Below are 27,550 nucleotides of genomic sequence, written 5' to 3'. Positions count from 1 at the left end.
TCGGCTAAGCGTCCGACTTCGGCTCAGGTCACGATCTCACGGTTCGTGAGTTCGAGCCCCGCGTCGGGCTCTGGGCTGACGGCTCGGAGCCTGGACCCTGCTTCGGATTCTGTGTCTCCCTCTGTCTCCGCCCCTCCCCTGCTCACCCTCTGCCTCTCTCTCTCAAGGATAAACAGTTTTTAAAAAGTCATCTTTTTTTTTTTAATTTTTTTTTTTTTTTAGGTCAGGGAGGGGCAGAGAGAGAGGGAGGGAGAGAATCCCAAGCAGGCTCCGTGCTGTCAGCCCAGAGCCCCACTCGGGGCTTGAACCCACGAATCGTGAGATCATGCCCTGTGCCAAAGTGGGACACTCAACCGACTGAGCCACCCAGGCGCCCCCCGCCCCCCGCGCCCCGCCATAGTGGGCTCTTTACACGTTTTATTTTGTCGACTTGACCCCCTCCCACCCACATCAGTCTTTCCGCTTGACAGACTGTAGCCACGAAGATCTACTTTGAGCCACGCTCAGCCCACTCCTGTAGCATCCGCTAACCACGCACACGGGTGCCACTTGAAGACCAGGCCCGGAGAAGCCGGATCTTCCGCTGGGAACGGTGCTCGTGTCCGGCCTCCCAGCAGACCGAGCTTCCGGAGGGCGGAGAACCATCAATCGTGTCCGGTTTTCTGCCGCCTCGCTGGGCACCTGCCCGCATATACTTCAGTACAATATAAGCTGTACTGAAGGGGCCACAGAAAGACGCCGTCTGGAACACACAGCCCGGGAGGTGACAGGCACCGAACTCTGACTCCCCAAAGGTTTCCCGGGAAATACGAGATGACTCTAGGATGCGGGTCCGAGAGGTGGCTCCCAGCCTCAGGCTCCCGTCCCTGTGCCTCCAGAGGGGCTTCTGGACTATGCCCTCAGCTCCGCGCACCCAAGGTGCCCAAAGCTATCGCGATGGCGACCAAGGTCATTGGTTTTTTTTGTTTGTTTGTTTTTTTTGCCAGGCTTCTGTTTCTCTCGGCCGGAGCCAGCTCTGCGCTCTCGGTCAAGTCTCTGCCCGCCTGCCCCGCCGCGTCTCCACGTATAGAACGTTCAGGTAGACCGGGGGGCCCGTGGGGACCCTCCCGATGCCCCAGCGCAACCGGTCTCCCCAGGTGAAAATCAGGCCTCGACAAGTGCTGGGTCCCCCATGGTCACAAAGGCACCACGCCTGTGTGGGTGGGGAGAGCAGGCCTGCGGGGACTCTGTACTTGCACTCGGTTTTGCCCGAAAACTCCTCTAAAAAATCACGTCTGTTAACCTTTCTTTTTCCTCTAGAAAATAATGTCTCTTGCTCTTTTTCTTTCCTCTAGAAACGAACGTCTATTAATCTTTTTTTTTTTTTTTAATTTTTTTTTTTACCATGTATTTATTTTTGAGACAGAGAGAGAGAGAGCATGAACAGGGGAGGGTCAGAGAAAGAGGGAGACACAGAATCTGAAACAGGCTCCAGGCTCTGAGCTGTCAGCACAGAGCCCGATGCGGGGCTTGAACCCACGGACCGCGAGATCATGACCTGAGCCGAAGTCGGACGCTTAACCAACTGAGCCACCCAGGCGCCCCTATTAATCTTTTTAAGTTGATGTGTTTCTTTTCAGAGAGACAGAGATGTTGTGAGTGGGGGAGGGGCAGGGAGAGCGGGAGAGGGAGAATCCCAAGCAGGCTCTGGCGGTGTCCGTGCGGAACCCGACGCGGGGCTTGAACTCACGAACCCGTGAGATCATACTTGAACCGAGATCCAGAGCCAGGCGCCGGGGCGCCTGGGGGGCTCAGTCAGTTGAGCGTCCAACTTCGGCTCAGGTCCCGATCTCATGGTTCGTGAGTTCGAGCCCCGCGTCGGGCTCCGTGCTGACAGCTCGGAGCCTGGAGCCCGCTTCGGATTCTGGGTCTCCCTCTCTCTCTCTGCCCCTCCCCTGCTCGTGCTCTCTCTCTTAAAAATAAACATTAAAAAAATTAAAAAATAAAAAGAGTCGGACGCTTAACCAACTGAGCCACCCGGACGCCCCTGTTAATCTTTTTTCAAACGCAGGGAAGGAGGCAGCGGGTCGGTCTCAGTCAGTGACCAGCTGAATGCAAGGGCCATGGGTCTGTGCACCGCAGCCAGATCCTTTCTGGAACACGCCGGCTCTCAGATGCCCTCCCGCTCCCATCTCCGTGGAAAGCTTCTGTCTGCCGGGACCAAATTCGAAACCTCCATACCCAGGCACTGAGGGCACCTTACGGTTCTGGCTTCAGAGCATCTTTCCAGGCTTAGAATCAATAATGAGGAGCCCAAACTGGAAGAGCGAAAGGCCATCCCTGTCTCCTCCTCCCCCCACCCCCCAAAAAAGGGAGGCCACCCCCCCCCCCCGATGGCTCAGTAGGCACGAGGCGCTCTGTTAGACGCCTTTATCCCGCCATCCTCGGTTCCGTGTCTCGTCTACAGGAGAAGGAGGCCGGATGACCAGACGGGGTGCGAGCTCTGGAGGAGGCAGGAAGGGAGGCTGTACCCTGGCCTCCCCGCAGGCTCCCAGTAAAGCCTCCTCCAGGCTGTCCCTCGAGCTTTTTAGAGGGCTGTGTGGCGCTGCGGCCGGAGGGGGCAGGCGTGAGCGGTGCTCTCAGAATCCCGGCGGCTTCACCATCACCCTCGGGTTCCATCTGGGTTCTGAAATGGACTTCCCGGTTCAGGGTGGCCTTTTCCCATTTCAAAAGCCAGAATTCTAGATACTCAAAAGTTGCTTTTTTTTTTTTTTTTTTAAGTTTATTTACTTTGAGAGAGACAAAGACAGCGCAACTAGGGGAAGGGCAGAGAGAGAGAGAGAGAGAGGGAGAGAGAGAATGTCAAGCAGGCTCTGTGCTGCCAGCACAGAGCCCGACTCAGGACTCGAACCCATGAAATGGCGACATCATGACCGGGGCCGAAACCAAGAGTCAGATGCTCGCTCACAGAACCACCCAGGTGCCCCTTAAGTTGCTTCTTTTGAAGCATTTAGACCAGAAGTCGGCAACTTTCTGTAAAGCACCAGATAATCAATATTTGAGGGGTTTTTTTTTAATTTTTTTTAATGTTTTTATTTATCTTTGAGAGGGAGAGAGACAGAGAACGAGTGGGGGAGGGGCAGAGAGAGAGAGCGGGAGACACAGAATCCGAAGCAGGTTCCAGGCTCCGAGCTCCAAGCTGTCGGCACAGAGCCCGATGCGGGGCTCGAACCCACGAACCGTGTGATCACGACCGGAGCCGAAGTCGGACGCTTAACCGACTGAGCCACCCAGGCGCCCCTTGATATTTGAGGTGTCGCAGACCGCCTGGCCTCTGTCACGGCTTCTCAAGTCTGCCATTATTGCGGGAAAGAAACCAGGGGCTCTCCCCAAAGGGGGTGTGGCTGTGCTCCAATGAAAATTTACAAAGACAAGTGGTGAACCAGATCTGACCCCTTGGCGATCATTTGCTGACTCTTGCCTTAGACCAACCCCAAGGCTCCAGAAATCTCCGGAAGAGTGTAGGTCAGTGCATGTGAAAATTCTCCCACCAAGCACAGGCTGAATATAAATGCTAATCTGGGCGTGCGCACCCAAGTGTAAACGATGTGAAATCTCCACGTAATGTTTAAAAGTAAAGTGATGTCAGGATTGGCTCACTCGAAGTTAAAATGCCTCCAGCCTACAAACACAGACATGTACAAATTCCAGCCCGACTGTTCCTTAATGGTCTGACCTTGAAAATGTCGCTTCCTCTCTCTGAGCCCCCTTTCCTAACTGGGACGCTTTTTAATGTTTATTTATTTTGAGAGACAGAGAGAGAGAGAGAGGCAGAGAGGGAGGGAGAGAGAGAATCCCAAGCGGGCTCTGCGCTATTAACACCGGGTCTGATGCGGAGCTCAGATTCACAAACCTTGAGATCGTGACCTGAGCCGAAATCAAGAGGCGGACGCTTAGCCGACTGAGCCACCCAGGCGCCCCTTTTAATTGGGACACTTAACCAAGGCAGCGTAGGGCAGTGGTTAAGAGCAAGGCGTCGAGGCTCAAGAGGGTTCGGAGTTCCATCCCTGAGCGGCCGCCTGCTAACTGGTCGACCTTGCACAATTTAATGTCTCTGTGCATTAGATTCCTCACCTGTAAATTGGAGATAAATGTACATACTGGCGGCGGGGGGGGGGGGGGGGCGGTTCAAGGATGAAGTAGGACAGTATTTATAGAGTACTCAGCACAGTGTTGACAAAGTACTAAGCAGTAACTATGGGCTATTTAGCACAATTCCCAGTGCACAGTAAACCGTATTTCCTCGTTTCTTTTTTGAGAGGGGAGAGGGACAAGAATCAAGGAGAGTCTGGGTTGCACGAGGATTCCTCAGGCTGGGAAGATTCGAATGACCCTTATTGCTGATAGGGAATAGCGCTGAAGATTCCCCACGGCGACAGTCTCTTAAAATATGTGTGAAAGGGGCGCCTGAGTGGCTCAGTCGGTTAAGCGTCCAACTCTTAGGTCATGATCTCACAACTCGTGAGTTCAAGCCCTACCTCCGGCTCTTTGCTGACAGCGCGGAGCCTACTTGGGATTCTTTTTCTTACTCTCGCTTTCTGCCCCTCCCCCGCTCATGCTGTCTCTCTCAAAAATAAATGAACATTAAAAAAAAAAAAGAAAGAAAGAAGTTAGAGGGGCTCAGTCAGTTGAGCGTCTGACTTCGGCTCAGGTCATGATCTCGCGGTTTGGGAGTTCAAGCCCCGCGTCAGGCTCTGTGCTGACAGCTCGGAGCCTGGAGCCCGCTTGGGATTCTGTGTCTCCCTCTCTCTCTGCTCCTTCCCCCCTCATGCTCTGTCCTTCTCTCTCCTTTAAAAATAAATTAAAAAACATTTAAAAAATTAAAAAAAAAGAAGTTAGAATATGTACCCGAAGAGTAAAAGTATATTGATGCAGTAAGAACACCTCACTCCTTAAAAGCAAAGTTTCCCAAACTTGGCTGTAGAACAGAATTATTTGGGGATCCTGCAACACCCCCCCCCCAGTCCAGGTCATACCCCAGATCAATTAAATCCCAGTCCCTAAGAGCAAGCGGGACTCACCTGCTCATCAGTATTTGTCACAGCTTCCCAGGCACTTCCAACATGCAGACAAGTTTGGGAACACTCCCTTCAGCCCTCGGACCCCGTCGCGACCTCAGCTGATTAAAATCTAAGGGGCCACCTGGGTGGCTCAGCCACTTGAGCGTCTGACTCTTGATTCCAGCTCAGGTCATGATCGCAGGGTTGTGGGATCGAGCCCTGCATTGGGCTCTGTGCTGAGTGTGGAGCCTACTTGAGATTCTCTCTCTCTCTCTCTCTCTCTCTCTCTGCCCCTTCCCTGCTCACACCCTATCTCTAAAATAAAAAAAATAAATTTAAATTGAAAAAAGTTAAATAGAGGGGCGCCTGGGTGGCGCAGTCGGTTAAGCGTCCGACTTCAGCCAGGTCACGATCTCGCGGTCCGTGAGTTCGAGCCCCGCGTCAGGCTCTGGGCTGATGGCTCGGAGCCTGGAGCCTGTTTCCGATTCTGTGTCTCCCTCCCTCTCTGCCCCTCCCCCGTTCATGCTCTGTCTCTCTCTGTCCCAAAAATAAATAAACGTTGAAAAAAAAAATTAAAAAAAAAAAGTTAAATAGAAACTGTGAATGAATGAATGACTGAATGAATTCATGAGCCTTCACACCTTCGGCAAAGGCTTGTGTGTCCCTTGTCAGGGTCTCAGTCAGTGGCTTTGCTGCCCAGTCTTATTTCATACTCTCTGTAAAATTAAAGAGGAGTTTTGAAATTCTCCTCTATGTGGTAGTTTTCACTTCTGTTTTTATTTTTTTTTATTTTTTTTTTATTTTTTTTTTCAACGTTTATTTATTTTTGGGACAGCGAGAGACAGAGCATGAACGGGGGAGGGGCAGAGAGAGGGAGACACAGAACCGGAAGCAGGCTCCAGGCTCCGAGCCATCAGCCCAGAGCCCGACGCAGGGCTCGAACTCCCGGACCGCAGATCATGACCTGGCTGAAGTCGGCCGCTCAACCGACTACGCCACCCAGGCGCCCCACTTCTGTTTTTAAAGCTGGATCTTGAACGTCCCCAAACAAGAGAGGCTAGAGCTATCAACCGTTTTTTTCAAATAAAAATCCTTTCCCAACTCATTTGGAATGCCACCTCAGGTCGTCCAACACAGGTTTGTGGCACCCTTACGGCGTGCCAGGTGCTGCGGGAGGCTGGGGACCCATCCCTGCCCTCCCAGAGGGTGCATCGTACGGGAAGACGGACGGGGAATACCTACGTGAAATATGTGATTTCTAAAGCATGTGCTCAGCGCCTTGAGAGAAAACAGTGGGGTTCTGGAAAGAGGAGGAGGGGCCTAATTTAGCTGAGGGGCGTAGGCAAAATCCTCTCTCTGAAGAAAGGACAGTTCTGATCATGTATTTGTGTATGCGTCTACCGACCCAGCATTCGCCTCCTGGGAGGCTCTAGGAAGACGGGGACCACGTCTGCCTTCCGCACCCCCTTCCTACCTCCTCCTTCAGGAACGGGCTTCTCCGGCAGCCCCGCCCCTGGATGGTCAGCTTGTGGTGCCGGGTGAGCTGCCTCAGCTCCTGCTCCGGCTCCTTGGCGAGTGTCCTCAGTGCCTCGGCTGTCTCTGCCCTCGCCCCCTCCGCCAGGTGCTTCCGGCTCTGCAGGAGGCTTTGCACGTCTTGCAAAAGTGACAAGCCAGCCCCAGCAGCACCCGGCACCCGGACACCTTTGCTCACGGACAGGACTGAGCCTTCAGCTGCTCTCCGCAGCCCTCCGGCCCTCCACAAGGGGAGACGGCTTATGGCCGCGTTGACCTATAGCCATGAAGCCGGAGTTGGCTTTGGCCATCTGGGAGGCACGAAGTCCCTTGACCTTCTTGATGAGTCTGACACACCTATCAACGCACACAACACTGATTTCAGACAGCCTTATTTCTTCAAAAGCTTTGTACTCCGTCGTCGTTTCCATAGGCACCAATCAGTCTGCTGGCTCTCTCTCTGGCTGCCATATTGCTTCCATTTTCTAAGACACTCGTCGACATGTTGGCGACAGCAGCGGCTGTCCCCAGGCCCAGCCCCACCGCTGAGAGCATCAGACTCCGCCCTACTGTCACAGGTACCAGGGCCAAACCCAAGATGCTTAAGACGCCAGAGACGGCGTCTGAGGCGCCGGCCACCAGGCTGGTCTTGGCGAGCGTCTTATGGGTCGCGTCCACTTGGTCGGCAATGGCGTGCAGCTCTCTGATGCTCTTTTCCAGCTTGTACTTCTGCAAGGGGAAACAGGAGAGAAACGCTTTTTCCTCCTCGGATAGGTTTCCTGGCACGGATGCTTCCTTATACCGGGTCAGCTCTTCCGTCAGGATGTACAGTTCGTATCACTTGGTTCGTTTTCCAACTCTAGGGCATGCTCAGCAGTAAGCTACAAACTTCTGGTAATCGGAGTTCTCTAACACATTCAGGGAGCAGGGCCCTGAGAATCAAGGTACAAGCGGGGAGCGACGTGACCGGGGACCCCGGGGACCCCGGGGACCGCGTGTTTATAGCAGGAGACACGGTTCAAGCGATCGTGCTGTGCGTCCAGAACGGCTTCCCAGTCCATTCACCCGTGGACGGCTCGCTTTCTTCTGCCCATAATGGAGACTGATGTGATGAATAAAATGTACCCTGAAAGCATTGACTGACTTCTGTAATCTTTTCTTAATGAATATATATACATATTCATATGTATATGTATGTATATGTATATGTATATGTGCATACATATAAAACTTAAACACTAATAACAGATTGCAAACAATTCTATCCAGGAAAATAAGAGTCCTGGGGCGCCTGAGTGGCGCGGTCGGTTAAGCGTCCGACTTCAGCCAGGTCACGATCTCGCGGTCCGTGAGTTCGAGCCCCGTGTCGGGCTCTGGGCTGATGGCTCAGAGCCTGGAGCCTGTTTCCGATTCTGTGTCTCCCTCTCTCTCTGCCCCTCCCCCGTTCATGCTCTGTCTCTCTCTGTCCCAAAAATAAATAAATGTTGAAAAAAAAATTAAAAAAAAAAAAAAAGAGTCCTAACAGCCTATATATAGAGGAGGTGGCTTGATTTTCTTTTTTGATGTTAAAAGGGGATCTACCAGGAAATTGTGGTTGCTTCTGGGCAAAAGAGCCGGGCAGCTGGGAAAAGGTTTGAGGGAGATTTACTTTTAACCTTTGCCCTTCTGTTCCTTTTGAGTTTTGTATCGTGTGTGGGTAATCGAATTATTTCAGGAAATTAATCGAATGGCCTATACTTCCAAAGAAAAAGGAGAGAGAACCTTCAGTGAGACCCTGATTATAATGTAATATCTTCCATAGAGGAGGGCCAATGGTGTACTATCCGTCTTGCCAGCGTTGTGTTACTTGGGGAACGTGGTCGCACCCAGACACAGAAGCTTCTGCTCTGTTCGCTCGCGAACAGGCAAGGAGGAGAAGCATGTAATCCTAAGAAAAAGTGGTGGAGAAGAAAGAAAAATGTCCCGCTGAGAAAATTCTCTCCATGAACTCAAATGTTCCCTACGCTTTGGAGACGAGACTGCCGTCGTTCCATTTTCCCGTGGAATCCCTTTGGTCCAGCTCCTGGAACACCAGAGTTTGGCAGGGTCTTTGAGAAAATCACCGTTCTAAGTGAAATTATCTGATAGGATCGGGAGCTTCCCAAGGGGACCCGCAGGATGCTGGAATCGGCTTCCTGTGGCACGTAACAGAATCTGACTCGGATGCCCCCTAGGTTTGTTCCTGTCTGTCTACAACAGATTGGGCACGGGTTTAAGGAATACCGTAAGCCATACTGGAGAGGAGGTGTTTGGGAAAGAAGGCAGGGCTCGTGGAAAAACTATACTGAGGCCAAGCGGCCCCAAGGCCTCCATAAAGAGCCCCTTGACAATCTCTTTGCTCCTTGGGCAAAGCCTCAGGTAGACCAGCCAAGTGACCCTTGCCCAGGGAAGCGGGGGGGGGGGGGGGGGGGGGGGGCTTTGGACATCCTTCCCCGTCACGACATCACTCTCGAGAAAAAGGCTTGCTCACAGGTGCCTGGGTGACTCAGTCGGTTAAGCGTCTGACTTTGGCTCGGGTCATGATCTCACGGTTGGTGAGATCGGGCCCCGCATCGGGCTCTGTGCTGCCAGCACCGTGCTTGCTTTGGATCGTCTGTCTCCCCCTCTCGCTGCCCCTCCCCCACCGGTTCTCACTTTCAAAATAAATAAATACACTTAAAAACACAAAGAAGCGAATCTTGAGGACAGATCACAAAAAAACAAAATAAAAATAAATTAAAAAAAAAAAAGGCTTGCTCGGAGTTTTCTTTGGGACGTCTCTGTACGCCTAGGAGTCCAGCCCCCCTCTAGCCTGTCTCAGATCTATAGGGTGTTGGTGGAAGGCTCCCCAGATCATCCATCCATAGAGGGCAAAGGCGTCCACGCCCCTGCCGTTACTGGAAGGACGTCCAGACCACGTTCACACTATTTCGACACACGTGTAGGCTACATCGGCCTGTGATGTCCTCTGCAGGCCTGACACGGAAGGAAAGCGGCCACCTGCCTCGTTTGCTCCCTCGGTCACAGAGGAGAACGCTGGCCCAAGGGCGAGGTGACCTTCCCTACATGACAACCCAGTTTGTGATGGAATTAGGGTAAGAACCCGGGACTCCAGTTTTCCAGAAGCTTCTGGCCGGCCCCACCTGCCGGTCGAGACTACTATTCTCCTAAGAGAAAACCATCTCTCTGTCCGGGCACCGTGCAAGTGACCTGATTAACTTTGGTCCGAGCGGGGGTTCTCAGCCAGCAGCCCATGGGAAGGACTCTGTTCTGAGCCGCTTCAGGATGAACCGGCGCCGTGAGGTGGGGTCGGAAGAGCAGAAGAGGGACGGACAGGTGGAGGGAGGCTGGGCCAAGTTCTGTGAGGATGTGTAAATCCGTCCCCCCAGCCCCCCGTTTCTGCACATTTCCGGTTGCAAAGGGAGGTAACGCGTGATGAACACTTCAGCCCACTTAGCTGGAACCCATTTGTGCGTTTCCTACTGTGAGGCTGATGAGAGCCTAGCGACGGAATTTGGATATTAACAATCAGATTTCCTGCCCTCGTGCAAATGTCCTGAGTGTCAGGTCTGTGCCCGACGCTGTTCTAGAGGCTGGGATTATGGCGCTGAGTACGGCAGCCCAAACCCCTGCCCTCCCAGAATGCACATTCTGGGGATTCCCTGCCCGCCCCCCGCCCCCACCCCCGACACATCCCTGTTCTAGGATTACCTGTCCAAACCACTCCTCTCCCCCAGCCTTCCCAGGCCTCTGGGTGAAAGAGCATGCATTGCGTGTCTTCTCTGCTCATCTTGTCCCGGAGATATTTACTGATGTGCCCGCAAAAGGCACTATCTAGTTATAATTGGGGCGATAAGAAAAACAAAGTTGGAAGACATCAAAAATCTTAACGTCTATGGGGCGCCTGGATGGCTCAGTCGGTTAAGCATCCGACTCTTGATTTCAGCTCAGGTCATGATTTCATAGTTTGTGGGATTTGTGGGATCGAGCCCTGCGTCAGGCTCAGCGTGGAGGGTGGAGCTTGCTTGGGGCTCTCTGTCTCTCCTTCTCTCTCTGCCCCTCCCCCACTGATTCTCTCTCCCTCTCTCTCTCTCCCCACTCTCCTTGTCTCTCAAAATAAATAAACTTTAGGGGCGCCTGGGTGGCGCAGTCGGTTGAGCGTCCGACTTCAGCCAGGTCACGATCTCGCGGTCCGTGAGTTCGAGCCCCGCGTCGGGCTCTGGGCTGATGGCTCAGAGCCTGGAGCCTGTTTCCGATTCTGTGTCTCCCTCTCTCTCTGCCCCTCCCCCATTCATGCTCTGTCTCTCTCTGTCCCAAAAATAAATAAACGTTGAAAAAAAAAATTAAAAAAAAATAAATAAACTTTAAAAAATCTTAACATCTCAAAAATTTCATAGCTTTTTGGCCTAAGGATTTTGACCAAACAATTAAACTCTGATAATACCTACTGCTGGCTAGAAGGTAGTAAAACAGGCGATTTCTCAGGTTCCTGGTGGCAAAGCAGATTGGCCAAAGACTTAGGAAATCGTGATCTTGACAGATGAAGTCACCAAGCCTTCTGATAATCATCCAATAAGCCAACGACAGGCACAAGATGGTCAAGGTCATGTTATTTATGTCACTGTAAATTTGAAGGCAAGGGAGAGGCCATTCTGTCCAACCCTCTACCATCTACAGTCCCGGCAGGATTGTCCAGTCTCTGCCGAAGCCTCCGCAGAGATGAGTCCATTGGCTGGCTGGTTGTTTCAGCCAGGCAGGTGAGGGTGACAGGTGTCACTCCAAAAGATGCCGCTTTGGGATACTGATTGATTGGCGCTGAAGGCACTTGGAATACAAAGGCGGGAAGAGGCGTTCTCTGAACTCCCCTCATCTGCCTAAAGACATATCCCGCGAGAGGTGCTCTGATGTCTTAGATGCCCCCCGGGGGTGTCCACAGCCTCTTGTCACAGGGGACTGGAGGTCGACACCACACCCAGACCCACTTTGTCACAAGCTATCATACCTCCTGCCTGTTCTTCTAAGGGCCCATTCGTCTTTCTTGGAAAGCATTTATTCCCCCCTAAGAGGCCTACCCCCCCTTTTTCCTATTAAATTGGTATTTAAGGGGGGTCTGGGTGGCTCAGTAGGTTAAGTGTCTGACTCTTGGTTTCAGCTCAGGTCATGATCTCACGGTTTTGTGAGTTCAAGCCCCGTTTCAGGCTCTGTGCTGACAGCATGGAGACTGCTTGGGATTCTGTGTCTCCCTGTCTCTCTGCCCCTTCCCTGCTCACGCTCTTTCTCTCTCTCTCTCGAAAATAAATAAATAGGGGCGTCTGGGTGGCTCTGTCGCTTAAGCATCCGACTTCAGCTCAGGTCATGATCTCGCCGTTCGTGGGTTCGAGCCCCACGTCGGGCTCTGTGCTGACAGCTCAGAGCCTGGAGGCTGCTTCGGATTCCGTGTCTCCCTCTCTCTCTGCCCCTCTGCCGCTTGTGCTCTGTCTCTCTCTCTCTCTCTCAAAAATAAGTAAACATTAAAAAAATTAAAAATAAATAAATAAAAATTTTAAAAAATTGGCATTTAAGACTGAATTCTCAGCCACCTTGGGGAATCATTTTCCCCCTCAGCCACTCCCCACGTGTACGTGAGGCCACGCACGTTCATTTTTCTCTCGTCAGTCTTTTATGACAGGGCCTCAGGCTAAGAACGCAGAAGGGTAGAGGGACAATGAGCGTCCCCCCTGCACGGGCAGCGCGGCACACTGGCCCCCGTTTAAAGACGCTTCCGTCGCGGCTTTTTCTCTTGCTCAAAAACCGCTTGAAATGCGGTCTCCGTGTACTTGGACACAAATCACCCCCACGGCTGCAACATAACCATCGACTCGGCTCACCCACTTCCGGTTGGCTTCAAGGGCATGTCCTTTTCCACGGGCTTTGGATAACGTATCGCCGCCGTGTGTGCTGGCTTTAAACCGTAATATTACGCGACAAGCCTTTTCCATAGCGCTCCTCCGCGCTGCGTGGCAAGAGGGGGCCGCACCTCGTGGCCCATCGGGGTTGCCGTGGTCTCGTCACCCCTATGAGTCCGCCTGTGTGTAATGGCACCAAGCCCGTCCTGTTTGCAGCGGCGGCTCTGGCCGGCGGCCGGGGCCGGTGATGGGCTCCCGTGTCCCCGTCTGCTTCCTGGCTTCCCGCGGTTCCGGGTGTGAGGGCGCACACGCAGGGGCCGGGAGCTCCTCGTGATTCTCGTTACACTTCATGAAGGCAGTTATCTGCTGTCGTAGTATGTGCAGATACAGGCCCCTGAGGAGGGCTCAGGACATATCCCTGCTTAAATCCGAGGATCTGCTACGTTCCTATCCCATGGCACGGGGTGGCACGGGGTGGCACCCCCGTGGCACGGTGTGAGCGCTTTGAAGCGAGATTTGTTACTTCTTGACGCGACAGGCTAGCATTGTTTCCCGGTTACTTCAAATGGTTTTCATGCTATTGTGAATAGTATCTTTTAACGTGTGTGTGTGTGTGTGTGTGTGTGTGTGTGTGTGTTTAAGTAGTCTTGATGCCCAGTGCAGAGAGCCCACCGCGGGGCCTGAACTCACGACCCTGAGATCAAGACCTGAGCTGAGATCGAGTCAGACGTGCAACCGACAGAGCCACCCAGGCGCCCCTAATGTTGTGTTTTCTAACCTGCTTTGTTGCTCAACAGAGATATTATTCGTCTTTAATACTCCTCTGGGCTTCACTGAAGTTTTACTAATTATAATAGTTGTCGAATGAATGCTTCGTGAATACATAATGCTGGGTTTCTTTCTTATTTTTTTTTTAAGACTCATATTCCTTATTTTGGACCTATGCCTTATTGGGTTAGTTTGAAATCTTAAATTACTTAATTTTATGGGTCCTAGTATTTCACTGTTGGCAGCTGGCTTACAAAAACCACTGTTCATCGTGATAAGGTGTGTGTTTTATTCCTATATTTCAATATTTTTCTTAGGATTAGGTGCTGAATTTTCAGACTCTAATGAGATGATCATAATTTTCCTTTTTTATCTATCCCATGAATAAGGTGTATTGTGTGCGTAAATTTCCATATATCGAATTGTCCTTCTGTTCCGTGAAGAACCCAACTTGGTCATTGCAGGGTTTTGTATCAGCCTATTACAGATTTACATTCCCTACTGTATTCAATATGTTCATCTCAGAGTCATAAATATTGAGCTATGGTTTCCCTTCCAGGTAATCAAGGCTTATTATCAGTGTTATATTCACATCATAGAATATGCTCACTTGCATGCTGTGACTTTTGTTTCTGGGGCAATTTGTATGACGTGAGAATTGCTTGTTTTCAGGAAGCTTAAAAGAATCTGCAGATTGTCTTGTTTGCCACATCTTCACCAGGATGCTTTTGATTTTTTTTAAGCGTATTTATTTTTGACAGAAAGAGAGTGCACACACACGCAAATGGGGGAGAGGGAGAAGAGAAAGAATCCCAAGCAGACGCCGTGCTGTCTGCGCAGAGCCAGACGTGGGTTTCTATCTCATGAACTGTGAGGTCTTGACCTGAGCTGAAATCAAAAGCCAGATGCTTAGTTGACTGAGCCACCCAGGCGCCCCTAGAAGCTTTTCATTTTTAAAGGTTTTTAATGTGATTGATAAATGCTTCTCTTTCCTGTGCCTGAAACCTGGCCCCAGCCCTCGCCCACACCTCTTCTTTTTTGAAGACTTAGAGGGTAATAACAAAATCCTAGCTATTTCAAACTCCACTTGTTCTCATTTTCTATAAACAGGCATTTCTCGTGTTCTTTGCAAAGACTTTCACAGAGGAAGAGGTACAATGGCCAATGGACACATGTAAAGATGCTTAACATCATTAGCAGCCCCCAAAATGAATATCTAGACCACAGCAAGATACCATCTCATTGACCACTTTGGCAAAAGTAAAAAGAATAAAAGCATCCCGTGTTGCTGAGAAAGAGAGAGGGGAGAGAATGTGTATTCTCAGGCACTTTGTTGGAGCATAAAGTGATAGAACTTTTGGAAGGACGATTTGGAGCAGCTCAAAACACAGAACGTGCATATGCTGACGCTCACATCCCCCCTCTAGAAATTCACCCCACGCAAACACAACAGCACGTACAGAGAAGGGTGTGTGATAAAAACCTTCACTAGTGCCTTGAGGTGGTCAAGAGAAATGGAAACAATTTGCAATATCCCTGGAGGGGGACTGTTCCCATGAAAACACACCAATATAAAAGAAAGACTCACGGACACAAAGAAGAATGAAACCAATCTACACGAACCGACCTGGAAGGAAGACCCAGAATGCATTAAGTTAAAAAAAAATTGAAGAACATCATTTCGATTTTTAGAAAGATTGTATATGCAGTGATCTAGGACCACGGGGGGATTTCTGGGTAGAGCTACACCCAGCCCGGGGGAGAGACGCTTAGGGGACGGACGACCCACACCTGTACCTTCCCCTCATCTGTCTTACCGAAACGTGCTGCAGAAATCACATGCTGCTTTCACAACGAAAACCAGTGAACTAAAAACAATGAGGCATAACGAGGCATCTTTATTCCTCACCCCCCCTGGTCACGACAAACTCGCCAGCTCGCTTTGGTAAAGGCATTTAGCACAGGCAGTACCGCCGGGCACATGCCGAGGCGAGAACGAGTCGGGCACGTTAACGTCGTTAAGTATCAATATTGTCGTCTTTTAAAACACTCCACATGTGACAAGCGTTCCTAACCTGTTGTGCTGACCTTTTGGGTCCTTTTCATTCCAGGATATCTCTTGTATGCAGAACAGTATTCAAATCCGGCTGAGAGTCGCCGGGGTCGGTGGGGCTCAAGCAGGTGTTCTATCGTGATCTGGATACATATTCTGATTTGGGGTTTATAAAATATCAGCCCTGTGGCTAAGGGGCCCTGGATTCTGTTGGTCAAATTGTGAGACGCGTGTGAGCCAGATTGTGGGGGAAATAGGGTAGGAATGAGACCTTAGACCCTCACCTTCGCTTTAGGAACTGGGATCACACACACTTGGGGCCCCGAGTCACTTGCCAATCTCCCGCATCTTCCATTATAGGTTGAGAGAGGGCGCTGTAGTCAGAGGAATCTACTGAGAAAAGGGGGGTGTTACCTGGGTAGATTCCAGGTGATGGTGTAGTCATAGAGCTTCGAGGCCCCCTTCGCGCCTCTCTCTCTACAGGTGACAACGGGTCTTGAGCCAGAAGAGACGTAGTTTCACCTCCTCAAGAAGAAAACAGACCCCACAGTTAGGTTGGGGGGGGGGAGGGTGGCTTCACCCAGAGCTGAGACCCAGTGTGTCAGACCTAGGAATTGGTAAACATATGGAATCTATGGAAGGCGGTGAGACTAGAAGCCAGGAAAGAGCCAAGAATAGAACCCTGGCAAGTGCCAATATTATAGAGGAAATTGGGGAATGAAAGGGCTCCCCTAACGACTCGAGGAGGAAGTTGCCTGAGAGATAGAAGCAGAGGGAAGGCCCCAGAACAGAGATAATGTCTCCGTTATCCTGTGATGCTGCTGGAACTTCTGGATAAATGATGCCGGACGACTGGAGCAAGTTGTCAACTTCTCTCTTGGCAATTACTCAAAAGCAACAAGGAAAGGACGGAGGCATCATCTATTGGAAACCGTGAGAAACAGGTAACGTTTTCTCCCACTTTGCCAAACGCAAGAAGAATGAGCAGGGCTTTGGCAGGAAAAGGAGAGACGATGCCAGTAATTACAAAGAAAAATGCCCCTCTTCAAGGTGAAGGGCATTCCCGAAGTGCAAAAGTAAAATCCCTTTTTAAAATGGTGAGAATAAAGTGTGCGGGTTGGCACCAAATCGGGACTGGCTCCAAGAATCAATGCACTAAATGAGGAAAGCCGGTGAGACGAGCTGAATCTGGAGGAGGCAGTTTGTCCTTGAGACGAGAGGAGAAGAGGGTCAGCGTTGTGAACAGTTTTAAAACTGCCCGATTCCCCTGCTTGGGGGAAACAGAAACAGAAACTCGTGCAGAACGCCCCAGATCAGAAAGAAAAGTTCTGTTGCCATAGAACACAGTCCTGACTTCTTCCTTATTTCAATCTCCCATAAATAGCTGGTCCATGAAAGCAAGCAACCCAAACAAGGTCTCCACAAAAAAAATATTAACCCACCAATAACAATCAACCCAACTGAAGAGTGGGTTAAGGACCTGAGTAGACATTTCTCCAAAGACGACATAAAAATGGCCAGTAAACCCACGAAAAGATGCTCCACATCACTCATCATCAGGGAGATGCCAACCCAAACCACAATGAGAGACCATCTCATACCTGCTAAGATACAGATTGTAAAGAGAGAGAGAGAGAAAGAGAGACAGAGAGAAAATAACAAGGGTTGGCAAGAGCGTGGAGAAACTTGTGCATTGCTAGGGTATTGAATGTAAAATGGTGCAGCCAACGGGTATGTCAGTTACCCCCAAAAATTAAAAGTAGAATTACTATATTTCCAGCAATCCACTGCCTGGTAGATATGCAAAAAGACCCTGAAAGCAGGGTCTCCAGCAGATATGTGTAAACTCGTGTTTACGGCAGCATTAGTCATAATAGCCAAAAGGTAGAAACAACACAAATGGGTAAGTAGAGAAACATAACATGTGGGATATGGAATAGATATACAAAATATACCATGGAATATGATTCAGCCTTAAGAAGGAGTGAAATCCTGCCCCATGCCACACCACAGATGAACCTTGAAGACTTTACGCTTGGCGGAATGAGTCAGACACAAAAGACAAATGTTGTAGGATTCCATTTATATGCGGGTGCTGGAGGAGTCAAGTTCACAAAGATGGAGGGTAGAAAAGTGGTCGGCAGGAGCTGAGGGGTGGGGCAGGGAGGGGGGAGCAGGAATGGGGAATTAGTGCTTAATGGACACAGAGTTTCAGTGTGGGAAGATGAAAAAGTTTTGGAGATGGGTGCAAAAGAATGTGCATGTACTTAATACTGCTGAAGGGTACACCTAAAAAATGATTAAAATGGTTCGTTTTATGCTGCCTATATTTTACCACAATAAAACATATATATAGATCCAAGGTCCAAATGGAAACTGGAAAAAGAAAATCAGAAAGAAATGACAGATAAAGAACACTCACCAGAAAGGTGTTGCCAAAAAGCTGATGAAAATGATCAACAATTCTTTTGCGATTCATTTTCTTAAAGCGAGTGAAGCGATTTCCTTTATGATATAAGAGCAAAACACGTGATCTCAGGGCTCAGGGAAGACACGGCAAAACAGGAGGCAATTAAGAGGAAACTGGTCAAGCTTAACAAAGAAGAGAGAAGGAAAATAAAGCCATTGCAGAAATAAGTGAGATAGCAGAATTTACACAAGGGGAAAAAGACACTGTTAAAAAAGAAATAGTAATCGACAACGAAGACAAAAATGAGGTCAATGAGCAAAATGAAATGAAGACAAAGGTCTGGCAAAAAATACACGGAATAAAGGCAAAATCCAATGCAGGCGAGGTGGAACTTCCAAAGAAGAATACTGAAAAGTGTGAACAGAATGAGTATTTAAAGTTAAAATTCAAGGGGCGCCTGGCTGGCTCAGTCAGTGGAGTGTGCAACTCTTCATCTCGGGGTCGTGAGTTCGCACCCCATGGGGGGCGTGGAGATTACTTAAAAATAAAATCTTTAAAAATATAAAATAAAACAAAGTTAAAACTCAAGAAATCCTTCTGGACACAAAGAAGCACACCACGTCCCAGGAAAAGTGGCCACCGAAAGGTGGTACCGGGCCACAGTCTAGCAAAGTTACCAGAATCCACATGGAACAAGGGGACCCCCGGGCCACCAAGCACGTGGGCTTCAGATTTTCCATAACAACCCTCAGCACAAGAGCTACGGAGCTGCGCCTTTGCAAGCTGCTTGTGATGACTGGGAGTGTGCATGTGTGTGACAATTTTGTAATGTTTGTGTCCTGGGATATAGATAGATGATAGAGACAGAGGTAGAGATAGAGATAGAGATAGATTTGGTAATGGATATAGATATAGATATAGATTTGGATTTGGATATGGATATAGACATAGACATTGACGCCGATATAGATATAGATTTGGATATAGATACAGATATAGATATAGATTTAGATTTAGATTTGGATATAGATATAGATGACATAGATGATATAGATATAGATATAGATATATAGAGGTAGAGATAGAGATAGAGATATAGATATATAGATATAGATATATAGATATATAGATATATAGATATATAGATATATAGATACAGATATAGATATAGATATAGATTTAGATTTAGATTTGGATATAGATATAGATGACAAAGATGATATAGATATAGATATAGATATATAGATATATAGATATAGATATAGATATTTAGAGATAGAGATAGAGATATATAGATATAGATATATAGATATAGATATTTAGAGATAGAGATAGAGATATATAGATATATATAGATGTAGATATAGATATAGATATATAGATATAGATATATAGATATAGATATATAGAGATAGAGATAGAGATATAGAGATAGAGATATAGAGATATATAGATATAGATATATAGAGATAGAGATAGATATAGATATATAGATATGGATTTGGATATGGATATGGATATAGACATAGATATCGACAGACATAGATACAGATATAGATTTGGATTTAGATTTAGATTTGGATTTGGATATGGATTTAGCTATAGATACAGATATGGATATGGATATGGATTTGGATATGGAGATAGACATAGACATTGACATCAATATAGATACAGATTTTTTGGCATGCTATCAGCTCTTAGGAACACAGAAGAAAAGCATTTTGATTCCTAATATCTTATATTTACTTTATAGAATATATCCAGAAACTGGATAAATTCTATCCTTTAGCCTCTTACCCAAAACCGACATACACATACTTTTTACAGGTTCATCGCAAGAAACGCAGACGCTTCAGATACACGTCAGGAAGAGAAGACAAATCCCTTTCATTGCGGCCCCCGGGGTGATAATCAGTGTGCAAACTGATAGTTTGACAGGCAGGGTGGTTCACAAAGGACTTCACACGCATTTTCGCCCCCTGTGGCTTCCAACGCCCTTTGTCAGGTGAGTGAGCTTACGTTTCCCGTTCCCCACGTGTCACAGCCGCGGGGAGCGCAGTGCCGGCAAGCGAGGTACTTACTCCGGCTCCTCTTCTTGGGCGCACAGCCAACGAGGGCGGGCTCCCCAACTCCACAGTCGTGCCACCTTGGGCCTCTACGCGGGGTCCCATAACTGAATGAAAGGTCTCTCTAACTTTGGAACTTTAGCAGATGATGAGATGAGATGAGATGAGATGATGAGATGAGATGAGATGAGATGAGATGAGATGAGATGAGATGAGATGAGGTGAGGTGAGGTGAGGTGAGGTGAGGTGAGGTGAGGTGAGGTGAGATGAGGTGAGGTGAGGTGGCTTTGAACCGGGTTTCCGAGGGTCCAGGGCGCAGCTGACCGCTGTCCCGCTGTCCTCCGTGTCAGCTGCCCAGGCAGCTGACAAAGAGCTCAGTAAATATACAGCCACTTATCACCAGGTTTGGGGAGGCACCTGTTTTGGCCTTCTCAGAAAAAAAGACCTGTTGTACGAACAGCTCAAGGGAATGAGTGTATTTACCTTGGAACAGAACCATGGCCGTGGCTGGGTCTGCATCCAGTCGTCCTTTACAGTCGTGGTGATCTTTCTTTCTTTTCTGTTTCTTTTTTTTTAATGTTTTTTTTTTAATTTTTTTTTTAACGTTTATTTATTTTTGAGACAGAGAGAGACAGAGCATGAACAGGGGAGGAGCAGAGAGAGAGGGAGACACAGAATCCGAAACAGGCTCCAGGCTCTGAGCTGTCAGCACAGAGCCCGACGCGGGGCTTGAACTCACGGACCGTGAGATCATGACCTGAGCCGAAGTCGGACGCTTAACCGACCAAGCCACCCAGGTGCCCCTTTAATGTTTATTTATTGTAGAGAGAGAGAGAGCGAGCAAGCTAGCGTGAGTGCACAAGCAGGGGAGGGGCAGAGAGAGAGGGAGACAGAATCCGAAGCAGGCTTCAGGCTCTGAGCTGTCAGCACAGAGCCCGACGCGGGGCTCGAACTCATGGAGTGTGAGATCATGACCTGAGCTGAAGTCAGACGCCCAATTGATTGAGCCACCCAGGCGCCCCAGTTGTGGGGAACGTTCTGAAGCAGGAGTGTGATCCTGAGGTTCCCCTGTAGACCAGCCCTTCTCAGACTTCAGTGTGGACACAAGTCCCCAGGAATCCGGTCCGATGGCTGGCTCAGTTTCACTCGTCTTGGACAGGGTGTAAAATTCTGCATTTCTCTTGTTTTTTATTTTTTATTTTAGAGAGAGAGAGAGCACACAAGCAGGGGAGACGGGCAGAGGGAGAGGGAGAGAGAGAGAGAGAGAGAGAGAGAGAGAGAGAGGGAGGGAGAGAATCTTAAGCAGGCTCCACATGCAATGCAGAGCCCAACACGGGGCTCGATCCCACGACCCTGGGATCGTGACCTGAGCCAAAATTAAGAGTCAGGTGCTCAACCAACTGAGCCACCCAGGTGCCCCAAATTCTGCATTGCTAACCAAACTCCCAGGGAGCCCTGCCAGAGGCAGACCAAACTTGGAGTAGCCTGGAGGCAAGGAATCCTTCTCTGGGTCCCCATGGGTCTCGAGTTCAAGTTAACGCTTTTCCCTGTGGCTTCCTGGCCCGCTTGACCTGGCCCTGACTGGTTCCAGCCTCTGTTTTCATTACCGCAAGGTCGCCGGATCAATGAAAGGCCCGTATCCAGAAAAGATAACAAACTCCGGCCAATGAATAAGAAAAAGACACGTAACAGAGAGACAGGTGAGCAGCTTGCCTAGGTAGCTCACAAAAGAGGGTGCTCAGTGGCCAGTAAATACGTGAAAAGCAGCTGGAACTCACTGGTGACTAGGTGCCTGCATATTAAAGACCAAATGATAGACACCTGTCCCCCAGGCTGCGGGGGTCAACACGTTCCCTGTGCCCCGTGAAGACCCACCCTTCGTGCAGAGCCCTGCCCACCTGTGCCAGGGGGCTGATGGTGCTCACAGGCCTTGCGTCTTTGGGGGAACTGCAGGACCCTAGGAGCCAGCAGTAGTGACACGCACGGCCGCCTCATCAGTCCTAAGGCAGGACAACCAGGCAGACTTGAAGGAATCCAGGAGAGGGAGAGCCCGGGAGGGGCCCCAGGGAGATGTGCAAGCGTCCAGCAAAGGCCTCTGCTCAGTGGGGGAGGGGAGGAGGGGTCTCCACCGGGCGCCTCCCCCACCCCCAACCCAGGCTGCAGGTGCGTCCCTGGAGCTTGCTGTTCAGCAACAGGGCAGTTGTGGGTCCGCTGGTCCTGGAGACTTAGGTCGGGCTGGCTCCGGCCCGAGTTTCCCCTCTTGCCTTCCTGCTTCGGGGAGTCAGCTCTTATCCAAGAAAAGGTTACTTATTTGGGGGGATGGGGCAGAGCGAGTAGGGCGGGAGGAGAAGCGAGGGGAGGGGTAGAGAGTGTGCAGAGGAGTGGAAACGGGCTGTTCTCCCTGCCCCGCACCCAGGGTCCCCCCTCTGCTCCGCCCTCCCACGCTGGGTGTCCAGATCCTGCTCTTACAACACCACAGAATACATCCCCCCCCCCCATCAGCATACCTTTTTCTCCTTGGAGCCTGGCAGATGAGACCAGCAAAACCACCTGCTAATTCCCTGACGTCATTTCCTTTTCTTCCCTTCCCACAACCTCTTTGCCCCCAGCCCCGATTTTGTGGATTGCATACAGGCCCTGGCGTAAATTGCCTTGAGCTCAAAGTCAGGCTTTACCGTTTACTTGCTGTGTGGCCTTGGGTAAGTAAACCAACCTCCCTGTACCCGTGTGCTCATCTTAAAAACGGGAGAAGGACACTTCGGCGATTCGTTGAGGAGAAAAATGACTTAACACAGGAAAGCGTGAGATAATTTCACGTATTACTGGCACTGCTTTGGTTCTGGATTTTTATTTATTTATTTTTTAAATTTCTTTATTTTGGGGGGTTGGGGAGAGGCAGAGAGAGTCGTAAGCGGGCTGCGTGCTGAGGGCGGAGCCTGACTCGGGGCTTGATCCCACCACCCTGAGAACATGACCGGAGCCGAAATCGAAAGTTGGACGCTCCACCGACTGAGCCACCCCGGCACCCCGTCTGTTTTTTTTAATTATTATTGCCTTTTAAGGCCTTTCTTCCCGGCCCTGCCTCTCCCCCCTGGGCTTCCACAGAAGGAATGTGCACTGCGTGGAGCCTTCGGCCCCCACTCGTTCACAGGACGCAAAACTCCGCGCGGCCTGTCATCCTTAATCATCTCTGACAGTTCGTCGGTACGACGCTGGGACTGGCCAGTTTTCCCGGACTTTCTTCCTCCTCAGACACAGGGGGCCTCTGTCTACCGCACGGTGCCTGGCCAAGTAAGGAGTAGCCTTCGCTCCTTTTATTACAAACTTCAGGCCTGGGCTGTGTCTAATCTCCTGTTACATGACTGGGCCGGGGGTGGCCTCTGGGCATTGGCCCCGGCTTGTCGTTTCCCCACCGCAGGCCGAGACCTGTTGACTCCAAAGCCCACTGGCACCAAATTCGAATTTTTACACAGCCAGTGATTTTTAAAATAGCCTGGACAAGCAGATTTTTCACCAGCTGGGGCCTGCCTGCTGTCTAGGCCCCGCGAAAGCCTCACCGGGTAGCTGTGACGACACGGGACCTTGGCGTTATGAGACCCCAGCAGCTGCTGCCCTCGGAGTTCTCTGACTCAGAGCCCCCTGTGCCGCTGGGGTGGCTCAGAGGTGCAGCAGCCCCTCCCCTTCCTCCCAGAGCTCCCCTGCCCCCCTCCCCATCCAGGTGGGGTCCCCTGGCCAGGAGCCGCTACAGAGCAAATATTTAAAGTCGTGTCATAAACTCCAGGAGCGCCTGGGTGACTCAGTCGGTTGAGCATCAGTGTCGGCTCAGATCAGGAGCTTGTGGTTCGTGAGTTCGAACCCCGCATCCGGCTCTCTGCTGTCAGCCCGGAGCCCGCTTTGGATCCTCTGTCCCCCTCTCTCTCTGCCCCTCCCCACTCACGTTCTCTGTCTCAAAAATAAATAAGCATTTAAAAATAAATAAAGTCATGTAATAAACCCCAAGTAAAAACTCATATTAAGCTGGAAATGCAAGAAAAAACTATCAAACCAAAGGTTATCGGAAACCAACAGCAAAATCAGACTTTAACATAAAGCATAAAAGTGTAAAACACCAGAAGAATATTTTTCATAATATTGGATTGATAAAGGCCTCTCTTAGCACGGCATGAACTCCAGGTACCTGAAAGGAAAATTAGTTGACTATGTCAGATTTTAAAACTAGCCAAGTTAAATGGCAAATGAGGGGCTGAAGAAAGTATTTGCAGCACGTTTGATTCCCAGCTGCTTACAACTTAAAAAAAATTTTTTTTTATGTTTATTTATTTTTGAAAGACAGGGAGAAACAGAGCGTGAGCAGGGAAGGGGCAGAGAGAGAGAGGGAGACACAGAATCTGAAGCAGGTTCCAGGCTCTGAGCTGTCGGCACAGAGCCCGACGCAGGGCTCAAACTCCCGAACCACGAGAGCATGACCTGAGCCGAAGTCGGCCGCTCAGCTGACTAAGCCACCCAGGAGCCACCCCCACCCCCAGCTGCTAACAACTTAAATGAACCCCAATCAGTTAATTTTATTTTACTTTATTTTATTTTTCTAATGTTTATTTTTGAGAGACAGAGACAGAGCATGAGGGGGGGAGGGGCAGAGAGAGAGGGAGACACAGAATCCGAAGCAGGCTCCAGGCTCTGAGCTGTCAGCACAGAGCCTGACGCAGGGCTCAAACCCACGGATTGTGAGATCATGACCTGAGCCAAAGTCGAATGATTAACTGACTGAGCCACCTGGGTGCCCCTTATTTTTTTTTTAAGAGAGAAGGAGAGTGTGTGGGGGGGAGAGGGACAGTGGAAGAGAGAGAGAGAGAGAGAGATAATCTCAAGCAGCTCCATGGTCAGTGCAGAGCTCGGTGTGGGGCTCGACCCCACAACCTTGGGATCATGACCCGAGCAGAAATCAAGAAGCAGACATTCAAACGACTGAGCTACTCGGGCGCCTCAAACCCCAACCAGCTGAATCGGGGAAGTAATGTATTGAAGAGCGTGAGCTGTCTGAGGACTAGCGGGAGGAAACCGGTCTGGGTGCCCTGTATCTGAGACGACAGTCCCAGGATCACCTGCCGACTGGGCTGGCGAGGAGCCCCTCAGGCTGTAGCACCGATGGCATCAGTGGGGGCAGCCTCGCTGGGACCCTGCCCACTGGCGGCTGTCATCGCCGGAACGCATCCTGGGTGGATCTTAGAATTCGAAGTCTGGTGCGGGGACCTCTGTTTGGGAGACTGCACCAAGAGAGGCTGGAACGAGTGTCTGATTTCCGCAGCGGACGCCAGGCTCTCCTTGCCAAGAGTGACCACGCAGGGAACTCCCCCAAACTGTCTAAGAGGCAAAAAGAATAACAACCGTCCACTGCAGTCACATCCTCCGGGTGCCCGATGTCAACGCGTGCACACCCTTCAATAAACAAATGCACGGACAACATGTTACGTGTTTTTCTTTCATACGCTGCTCTTGTCCCTCATACAAGCAAAAGTTCCCTCTTTTCAGAAGCTAGATCAGGACACAGCAGTTGCTGTGGCCAGCTCCAAACCCGCTTCCAGTTCCCATCCCGAGTAGAGCATCTGTCTTCACTGTGGTTTCTAGGGAGGCTGAGAAGCCGAGTGTGTGGCTCAAGGGCCGGCTGGCCAAATGTTTTTTGCAAATACCCTCTGAAGGGTATTTGCAATCTGTTTCCTCTCCCTCTTCTTCTCCCTCCTTCTCCCTCCCCCTCCCCCTCCTCCTTCTCTCTCTCTCTCTCTCTCTCTCTCTCTCCCCCCTCCTCCTCTCCCCTCCTTTTCTCTCTCTCTCCCCATCTCCTCCTCCCCCCACCATTCTTTCTCTCCTCCCCCCACCATCCCAGTGTGATCACTCCTGGTCTCTTAGAAATCAGAGAACTCGGTCCTGCTCGAGATAAAAAGACAAAACATAAGTTTCCTCAACAAACAAACAAAAATGTCCAGCTCTGGTCTCATTCATTTGCCTTCGTCATCTTTAGGAATTAAGAAAGCAGAGAGTTCCCAAGTTCCCAAGTGCCTCACTCCCCCATGTTGCCTCACTCTGTTTCCTGGGGTGGGAGGAACAGACCACAGTCCCTCTCTGGTTTCGGGCCTGCTCCGTAGGAGAACCGGTCAGTGGTGATGAATCACCCGGGCTGTGGGAAGAGTCTGTTTTTGTTTCAGAATATCTCCTTAAGTCCTCTTTTTTTAAAAAAAATTTTTTTTAATGTTTATTTATTTTTGAGAGAGAGACAGGGTGTGAGAAGGGGAGGGGCACAGAGAGAGGGAGACACAGAATCCGACGCAGGCTCCAGGCTCTGAGCCATCATCACAGAGCCCAGTGCGGGGCTTGAACCCACAAACCATGAGATCGTGACCTGAGCCAAAGTCAGACGCTTAACTGACTGAGCCACACAGGCGCCGCGCCCCCTGGCTTTTTAAAAATTTCTTAAGTCCTCATTTTTAAAAGATATTTTCACAGAGGATCAAATCCTCGGTTGACGCTTATTCTCTCTCAGGACCTTGAGGCCATCATTCTAATAAAAGCAATGCTCAGTAAATACTTCACCTGTTCCCTGTACTTCCAACCCCCGACAGCTGGATAGGTCATGTGCGTAGCTCAGGCCAATGAAATGTGAGCTGAAAATACATGGATCACCTCCAGGTCAGACCCAAGGGTAAGTTTCTGGTTGTGGCAAACAATTCACACTCCCTTCAGATGATTTGATGTGATCAGATAACACATCATTGTATCACACCACAACATCGATGTATATGCAGAAAATCCAAAAGAATCTATGGGTAGGGGCACCTGGGTGGCTCAGTCGGTTGAGCGTCTGACTTCGGCTCAGGTCATGATCTCGCAGTCTGTGAGTTCGAGCCCCGCATCAAGCTCTGTGCTGACAGCTCGGAGCCTGGAGCCTGCTTCGGATTCTGTGTCTCCCTCTCTCTCTGCCCCTCCCCTGCTCGCTCTGTGTGTCTCTCTCTCTCTCTCTCAAAAATAAATAAACATTAAAAAAAACATTTTTTTAAGTATCTACAGGTAAACCATTAGAATTAAAACTGAATTTAGCAAAGTTACTGGATATAAGGTCAATATACAGAAATCAATTCTATTTCTTTATACTAAGAAACAAACAATAATGAGTGAAATAAACAATTTGCAATAACATTGGGATGCACCAAATACCTGAGGAGGCAGGCAACAAAAAAGTCAAGGCCTCTACGCTGAAATTACAAAGCATTGCTGAAATAAATGAAAAGACCTAAATAAACGGGGGGATATCAAGGATTGAAACAGTATTGTTAAGAAGTCAATTCTTTTTAAATTGATCTATAGATTCAATGTAATCCTAATAAAAATCCCAGAAGGTGTTTTGTTGAAATTGGCAAGCTAATTCTAAAATTTACGTGGAGGGGCACTTGGGTGGCTTAGTCGATTAAGCGACCGACTCTTGATTTCGGCTCAGGTCATGACCTCACATTTCGTGGGATTGAGCCCCGGAATGGGCTCTGTGCTGACAGTGTGGAGGCTGCTTGGGATTCTCTCTGGGATTTATTAAGATAAATAAACTTAAAAAAATTTTTTAAATGAAATTTACATGGAAATGCAATAGAATAATAAAGATCATCTTGAAAAAGGGCAAGTTGGAAGACTCACACTACCAAGATCACAGTTTATAGCAAAGCCATAATAGAGAAAACAGTGTGGTATTGCACAAGGCTATACAACTAGCCCAAAGGAACAAAACGGGGACTCCAGGAACAAACTGTGTGAGT

General features: G+C 49.5%; 1 protein-coding gene across 1 annotated transcript; it reads right to left on the bottom strand.

Moving 5' to 3' along the window:
- Nucleotides 1–526: 526 nt before the first annotated feature.
- On the bottom strand, nucleotides 527–24,952 carry APOL5 (apolipoprotein L5). The gene is given in 6 exon segments (XM_047066409.1): nucleotides 527–742; nucleotides 6,514–6,823; nucleotides 6,825–6,994; nucleotides 6,996–7,363; nucleotides 21,653–21,754; nucleotides 24,898–24,952. Coding segments are annotated over 6 exon segments (1,221 nt in total).
- Nucleotides 24,953–27,550: the final 2,598 nt, after the last annotated feature.

Source organism: Lynx rufus, unplaced genomic scaffold (assembly GCF_022079265.1).
Source record: "Lynx rufus isolate CCGP_SWC_20201006 ecotype Redwood Valley unplaced genomic scaffold, mLynRuf1.p SCAF_7, whole genome shotgun sequence".
Lineage (NCBI taxonomy): Eukaryota > Metazoa > Chordata > Mammalia > Carnivora > Felidae > Lynx > Lynx rufus.
The sequence above is the reverse complement of the archived record's forward strand: the minus strand, read 5'-3'. Positions and strand labels throughout refer to the sequence as shown.